This window comes from Galeopterus variegatus, unplaced genomic scaffold (assembly GCF_000696425.1).
Source record: "Galeopterus variegatus unplaced genomic scaffold, G_variegatus-3.0.2 Scaffold15101, whole genome shotgun sequence".
NCBI classification, from domain to species: domain Eukaryota; kingdom Metazoa; phylum Chordata; class Mammalia; order Dermoptera; family Cynocephalidae; genus Galeopterus; species Galeopterus variegatus.
Window position 1 is genome coordinate 4,568 of NW_007741212.1, and position 8,453 is coordinate 13,020.

At 44.7% G+C, this 8,453-nt stretch overlaps 1 protein-coding gene across 1 annotated transcript in view; it reads left to right on the forward strand.

Annotated features, from left to right (window-relative positions):
- Nucleotides 1-6,077: 6,077 nt before the first annotated feature.
- The window catches only part of GIMAP8 (GTPase, IMAP family member 8), a gene marked incomplete at both ends in the record, with an annotated part of 13,919 nt that continues 11,543 nt past the window's right edge, over nt 6,078-8,453 (forward strand). Inside the window, 2 exon segments of the mRNA XM_008563829.1 lie at nt 6,078-6,255; nt 6,258-6,603. Of these exon segments, the coding sequence (XP_008562051.1) occupies nt 6,078-6,255; nt 6,258-6,603 (524 nt within the window).

An 8,453-nucleotide genomic window follows, 5' to 3' on the forward strand; every position in this document is an offset into this window, starting at 1 on the left:
CAAGCCTATGAGTTCAACTACTTTAGAGACGCCTATCTAAGCACGTCCCCACGCTTTAGTGGCCCCCACTGCCCCTCCTTCTGTGGGGTCCCTGTGGAAGGCTCAACACCACCTCAGACATTTAGAAAACAGATGTGAGCTCCAGTTCACCCAGTGCTGGCCCCTGCCCCCATCGTGGAGGACCCTGAGGAAAGGTCTTGCTCGTGGGGTGAGCCTCGAGGACATGCTGCTGAGCAGAATCAGCCAGTCACAAAGGGCAGGTGCTGTGTGATCCCACTGATGTGAAGCATCTGAAGTCGTCGAAAATCATAGAAGCAGAAAGTAGATGGCAACTGATTACCAGGGGCTGGGGGGCAGGGGGTCTAGAGTTCTGGCGCTGCAGGATGGAAAGCTCTGGAGATCCGGTGCACAGCAACGTGAATGTACTTTACTGAACCAGACACTTAAAAATGATTAAGATGGTAAATTTAATGTTGTGTATTTTTACACCCCAGGCAAAATATATTTTAAAAGCCTTGTTCAGCATTCGACTTCCTGGGGAAGCAGCCTCTCTGCTCCCACAGCCTCTGCTGCGTGGTGACCCCGACGAGTGGACAGTGATGCGTGGACAGTACCCTGGGAAGGAGGGCACGAGTGTCCCCATGCCAGCTCCTCCTGAAGCCCCGGCTGCTCCTGACGTGTTAGCCTGTGGCCCGGCTCTCTGAGCTTCCCCTCTGACTGCATTTGTGCCGCCCTGGATGTGAAGCCTATTTCTAGAATCTGCTTCCTCCCCTGAAACACTGTGTGTCAGGAGGACTCAGGCCTTGGGAAACTTGGCTCTTCATGTGGATTTGGAATCATTTAGAAATGCTAACTTTTAACTAAAGGTGGTTTAAACCAGTGGTTTTCAAACTTGAATGTTCATGAGAATCACCTAGATCTTGTTAAATTACAGATTTCAATTCAGTAGGTCTGGGGTGGGGTCTGATTCTGCAGCTCTAATAAGATTCCAGTTGTTGGCAATGGATGCTAATCCATGGATCACACTTTGATTAGCAAGAGCTTAAATCATCAGAATATTAAGTATTCATTTAACAAGGAGGTGATTTCAAGGATCTGGCAGCTCAGTGATGTCATCAGGAATCCGGGTGCCTTTTATTTTTCTGCTCTGTCCCATTTTAGCTTGCTGGTTTATGTTGGTGTTTTGTTTTCATATTTGTTACCTCATAGCTTCATAATACCTGCCACAATTCCAGATATCACATTTAAATTCCATGCAAGAAGAAGAGGGCAGGGATGACAACGGATGGCAGGGATGAGTCTGCCCCTAACATCAAGATGACAGTAGTATTCACAGAAGCCAAAAGCAGATTTTCCCTTAACTATCATCCAGTAGGTCTGGGTCACATGGATACCCCTAATTGAAGGGAAGCTGGGAGAGAGAGTGTATTAGTTTCCTATTGCTGCTGTAACAAATTTCTATAAACTTAGTGGCTAAAATCCCACAAATTTATTATTTTATACTTCTGCAGGTCAGAAGCCCTAAAATCAAGGTTTTGGGGTAGGAATGTGATCCTTCTGGAGGCTGTATGGGAGAATTCATTTCCTTGCCTTTTCTAGCTTCTGGAAGCTGCCGGCTTTCCACCTGGTCCTGGCCCCTTTCTCTGCCTTCAAAGCCAAAAGTGTGGCATCTTCCAATCTCTCTCACATTCTAACAGCTGCTTCTGTTTTCACATTTTATTTTAAAACCCTTATAAGGACCATTGCGCCCATCTGGATGGTCAAGATTATCTCTCCATCTCAAGATTCTTAATCACATTGGCCAAGTCCTTTTACAATGTTAGGTAACATAGCCACAGGTTCTGGGGACTAGCACATGGAGATCTTGGGGGACCACAGAGAGTCTACATTCCTCTCCCCCACTCCCAGAATACATAGTGGGTGATGTGTAAAAGAGAAAGGGGTTAGTTGGTTTAGCCAATCAACAATGTTTGCCATTTTGTCAATAAGAATAAATGATCAAATTAGTTGCCTACCTTACACTATATACAAAATCAGATTCCAGAGAGATTGAAGATCTAAATGTTAAAAATAAAAAATGTTTAGAAGAAAATATGATTTTTTTATATTCAAAATACTTAAGTTATAAAGGAAAGGGTTGATAAATGAGTGGATTAAAATTTAATTTTTGTGTGTGACGAAAGACAGTATGAAGAGACCTGAAAAGTCAGCCACAGATTGGGAGAAGACCTATGAAATGTGTAGAATCAACAAAACAATACTTCATGAATAACCATGGCAATGAATAAAGCGTTCTGTGAGTCCATGGAGGTAGTTTTGGCAGAAGCAGTATGTGCAGGGAAGGCAAATCCATATTTAGAGTAAGTGTCAATAAGAATAAAACACTGCCTCTTCCACGACTGAAGTGGTCCAATGTAATTAACCTGCCATCATTTAGCTGCCAAATCACCCCAGGGAATGGTGTTATATCAGGCACTCAGTGTTGGTCTTTGCTGCAGCAGATTGGGCACTCAGTAGTGGCCATAGCCAGTCTGCCTCAGTGAGTGGGAAACCATGTTTTTGGGCCAATGCATAACCTCCATCCCTGCCACCATGGCCACTTTGTGCATGAGCCCATTGGGTGATAATAGAGATGGCTAGGAAAGAGGCTGGCTAGTATCCATAGAATGGGTCATCCTATCCATTTCGTTATTAAAACACTCCTCTGCTGAGGTTACCCTTTGGTGAGCATTCACACGAGACATAAATATCTTCATATTTTTCACTCATTCTGAGAGGTCTGTCCACATACCTCTTCCAGACTTCTTTGTTACCAATTTCCCAATCATGTTCCTTCCAAATCCCTGGCCATCCAGTCAAACCATTGGTCAAGCCTATGAATTGTTATATAATCACATATCTGGCCATTTGTCCTTCCAAATGAAATGACAATCAGGTGCACTGCTAGAAGTTCTGCCCATTGGGAGGATTTCCCTTTACTACTGTCCTTCAGGGATGTCCCAGATTGGGGCAGCTGTCCACTTTTGGCTGGTGCCTGCATATCCTGCAGAAAATCTGTAAACCAGGCCTAGATGTCAATAATTTTTATATAAAAATATAAATTAGCAAAATTGACAAAGAGAAGTAGAAAGATTACCTTGAAAAAAAGTGTAGAATAATGTTAATGTAACGTTAAGTAATTTACCGAGCCCTTAGTATGTGCCTGGTGCTGTTCTGAGCACCATATTGTCCTCACAGCAATCTCATGAGGACAGGTATATTATTTCCTCTATTTTTGTGGATGAGAAAATTAAATGTTAATTATCTTCCCAAGGTCGTTCAAATAGTAAGTGACAAGGAGTGATGGCAGAGCAGTCTGTCCTTAGCACTATGCTACAGTGAAAACCAACCCTCAAAAGACACCATTGCTGTTTGATATGCAAGGAACAGGTACTTCCTTTCCTATACAAATTATTCAGATGATCAGATGACGGGAGATTTCCCAGCCCATCTTGTAAGGGGACCTTAATCCTGGTACCCAATGGGACAAAGACTAGAAAAGAAAATTATGAGTTTATCTCATTTATAAACATAGATGCATCCTCCCCCCGCCCCCCAATTGTAAGCTAACTCACTCATTCACTCATACATTCAATATATATTTATTGAGCGTCTATGATGTGCCAGGCAGGATGTTAAGTGCCAGAGATACAGTAGTTAATGAAACAGACAAAAATCCATGCTTACATGGAGCTCACCTTCCAGGGGTTGGAGAGAGATAACATAGAAAATAAATTAGATATGTACGTTACATTTTAAGAAGAAAAAAGGAGGAAAGAAGTGTTGATGACAGATAAAATTTTAAAGTAAATTATTTGACTACTCCTTGTTTTTTTTTTTAATTTAGGGAGTAATTCGTAAATTACTTACAGTTTTAATTAGCTTACAGTGACCTCAGATGCCCACCCATATATATAAGTATGATAAAACAAACAAACCTAAAATACTCATTTATATGTAATAAAAACTTACAAACTGATGTGTCCTTGCGGACGGTGGACCACTCTTTTATTCATTCATTTCCATACTTTCCAAATTACTTTTAAGAAGTATATTATTATTATTGAATGAAAAATATACTCTATGAGACCTGTTATTGCCAAATGACATATGTGGATATATATACGAATAAAGTATATGCATATTTTAACAATGGCTATTTCTGGATGATGGGGTCATAGAGGATTTCATTTTCTTCTTTAAAATTTTCTGAATATGCCAAGTTCTCTAGAATAGACATCAAATTTTATATCAAAAAAACATAAAGAATGAAGAGGTCATGACACAGAGTGATCAGATAACCAGGGTAAGTGCACTGTGAATTGGGAGCTAAGGGGTCTTTGGTTGCCTTTGCTGGAGCAGTGTCCATGGAATGGCACCAGTGTGTCCCCAGAAACTGTCTCCTTCCTGGGCTCCCATGACACGTCCTCATCTGCATCACCTGCTTATCTGTTTGCTCCATCTCTGCCCTTTATTTGTTGTTGTTCAGCCTCTTAATACAAGTGATGAAAGGGACACAGGGAACTCACCCAGGGCGAGAGAGAAGATGGCGCAAGATGCGTGGAGAACTTTCTGACCTTACCATGGATCCTGGAGAGCTGGTCATCCAAGAAGGCACTGCTGAGGGTTTCATAGAGAGAGCCGCTCTCCTGAAGGTCTTCACAGGTAGAGCCTCACAGATGAATGCGTCCTGGTCAAGTTTGCAATACATGCCAGGTTTTTAAAGGGAGGAACACAGGATCCGAGGTATAGCCCAGTGTTGGGAATAGCAGCCCAATGACCGATGTGTCTCAAGGGGGAAACCTGTGATCATGGTAGAAAGGAGTCATTTCCTTGCAGCTTTGGCTTTGCCAGGAATTCCCCAAGGCTCTCTTGAGTTCAGGTTAAGGAATTCTTGGGCAATCCAGAAAAAATGCACAAGGCAGGAGGGTTGAACAGTTATAGCAAATCAGCTCAAAACATATTTCAGACAAGGTGGACATGAATAAATAGAGATGAATATTTCACTTGGCTGGAGCATACAGTATGTTTAGCTATAGGTAGAGCTGAACATGTGGGCTAGAAGAACAGTGCAGAGAGTTCGGAATGTTAGCTTAAGGATTTCTTGCTTGACTTGCCTGCTAGGTGGAAGCCTCTGTGGGGAGAAAACGAAATCTAATCAGCACTATTTATATACCAATACAGTACTACCTCACATTTAGGGAAGATGTGCAAACTCACAAGGCACTTTCTCCTAGGTCATCTCATTTGAGTCTTATAAAAATATCCTTAAAGTAGGTGACGCCACTTCCATCTTATGAATGAGGAGACAGGCTCAGAATGGTTAAGTGACCTTTCCAGATCGCAGCTAGTGAGTCGCGGAGCAGAAGGTGAACCAAGTCAGACTCCGAGTCTGCGGTCCCCCCTACCGTGCTCCCCACTTCTCTGTGACTTCACATGGCACATGGCGCTCATGAGTCCAGTACGTGAATGTTGTCTGGTTTGTCTCCTGTGATATTATTTTCAGAGCATCATGTATTCCATACATTGTATTTGCTTATATGCTCTAGATGTTACTACTTTATTGTATTTTATAGGACAGGGCTCCCTAAATTTGGCTAATCATTAGAATTACTGTGACATTTGATCAATACAGATCTCTAAGCTCCTTCTTTTCAGATTCTGATTTGGTAGGTCTAGGTTGGGTTCTGGAAATCTGTGTTTTTAACATCTGACCCTTACCACTAATTATGAGATTTCCTTCAGCTTTGAAAACTGCCTGTTCACTGTGGTTTCTAAGGTATTTGACTCTTTGTGGTTCCTAATAATGAAAAACCTTTGAAGAACTCAAAGGAATCTCTGGGTTTGTTTCAGCGACAAGAGCACGGGAAGATCCTGGGAAACCGGGTTTCTTGTTTTGATCTAGCCTGAGTCTAGGACTTCAGTAGCCCAAATCCTTTGGGGAAAATTTGAGTGGAAAAGAGAAGGTGCTGTCTTGCTGTTCCCCACCCACTCTGTGTGTGAGCTGAACACTGGTGTGTCGCTTTTTGTCCCAACAGAACCAGCGGGGGCCTGTGTCAGGAGGGCGTGTGGGAGCAGGGCTGCCAGATGTCCAACCTGCAGCTTCTCCTCCTGGGGAAAAGTCACTCAGGAAAAAGTGCCACAGGAAACACCGTTTTGGGCAAAGCTGTGTTTGTGTCCAAGTTCAGTGACCAGATGGTGACTAACACATGCCAGAGAGAGAGAGTGTGGCCCTGGAAGGGAGGGAGGTCGTGGTCATTGACACCCCCTACCTCTTCTCAGCAGCTCGTGCTGAAGACAAGCAGCGAAATATCCAGCACTGCTTGGAGCTCGTGGCCCCCGGCCTCCATGTCCTGCTCCTGGTGGTCCCCATCGGCTTCTACATGCGCGAGGATGAGGAGACAGTCAAGGGCATCCGGGAGGTGTTTGGGGCTGAGGCCATGAGACACGTCATCGTCGTCTTCGCTGGGAATGATGATTTGGGGGATGACTGCGGGGGCCGATGCTACGCACTCAACAACCGGGTGGGCCCAGGGCCCCCATGTCGCAGGTGGCAGATGCCAGGTGCAGGTTCCTGTGAGGGTCCCCCAGGGTCTCTTCATCCCTCTATGTGGGACGATGATGGGTTCAAATAAATGGAATGTTCCACTGTGGGATGGGATAAAGGTTTTGCTCAAGGAGATCTTTATACATGATCTGGAGTAGTAAGAGTGATCAGGCTCTAGTTTGCTTTAAGTAACAGCCTAAGGACTTCGGGCTTTATAGGCAAATTAATAGACAAATTTAAGCCCTTCTCTTACTTGGCTCCTCATGTTATTGGACATACCGATGACTTGCTAGACTCTCTTCCCCTGGCTGCAATAAAACTACCCTCTTGTTCTGTTCCTCCACTCTTTCCAGCTACCCCAGAGATTGAGACCTCCTCTTAACTCTCACCTTCAAAAGTCGGCATCCTCAGGCTTGATTCTGACCCTTTTCAGTTCTTTGTGCTCTCTCCTCAGGTGATCCCACATTTTTTTTTTCCTTTTTGTCTTTTTTCGTGACCAGCAACGGATCGCAACCCTCAGTGTCATGTCCGTACCGGACCGGGACCGGCAACGGGATCACAACCCTCGGTGTTGCGCCCGCACCTCGCTCAGCCAGTGAGCGGCCGGTCTGTATGTGGGATCCGAACCCTCGGCGGGAGCGCAGCCGCGCTCCCAAGCGGCGCACTGTAGCAGTGCGCCACCGAGCTGGCCCGTGATCCCACATTTTTAGGGCTTTGAGCTCCGTCTATTGCTAACAGTTTCCAGATTGGTAGCTCCAGTCCATGTCTGTCCTCTGAGCTGTGACTTCTTTACCCAACTGCTACTTGGCAGCTCCACTTGGCTCTTACACTTAACATGTCCAAACTTTTGATCTTCTCTCTTAAATCTTTAAGACTTTTCCCTCCCAACTCAGTGAATGATTGTGCTGCTCACTGTATTCTTCAGACCTGAGCCCAGATGTTGGCTTTGATAGCAATGCTAGCTTGCATACGATAACCAAGAAACCGCTCAGGCTTGTGTGATCAGTGTACCTGGGATCCACCTACTTTTCTTTTCCCAACTCCCCCCATCTAGTCCAAGCCAGTAACTTTTCTTGCCTGTGCTATTTTAACCTAATGATTTTCTGCTCATTCATTCCTGGGACTAATCCATTTCACACACAACAGCCAAGGTGATATTTTCTTTAATTTTTTAAGGTGACAGGAAACTATGTTTGTAACTAAGAAAGATACTAAATGCAGGCTTTTGCCTTAGAGGGGCTGGCATGGCAATTGGAGTGACTTATGCATAAGAAATAAAGCACTTACTGGCTCCGTGTGGGCGAATGTCGGCACAGAGGATCCTGCAGGCGTAAGTGCCAGAGAACGTAAAGCAAGCCCAAGGGGAGCCCAGGGAGTTGTGGTCGGAGAGAGGCTTCTTAGAGGTGATGAGTACTAAGCCCAAAGAGGATGGAGCTAAGAGGGAAATCCACACTTGCTGAGTGCCTACTGAATTCCAGACACATATATGAACTGATTGTCTTCACAACTGTATGTCTAGATGTCCTACAGATGAGGAAACTGAGGCTCAAGAGAACTTGACCACTTATCTCCCAGGCTTGAACTCTCCCTCCTTTATGACATTTTGTCTCTCCCTTGAAGGCTGCACGAAACAGGGGTGTCAGGAAAGAGAAGGAGTTTTCTACAGTGAATCCCTTTTGTCTGAGTTGCTTCAGTGACTTCCCACTGATCTTTAGATAAAGTTCAGAATCCTCAGCTCAGCTTGGCCCCTTACTCTGGACCCTGCTTTCCATGTGCTTGTGGTGCGGTCCACGCCATGGTGGGGTCTTGAAAAGAATAGCTCGGGCTGCCCTTTCCGAGCTGGCAAGGCCCCAGAGGGAGAGCTGCT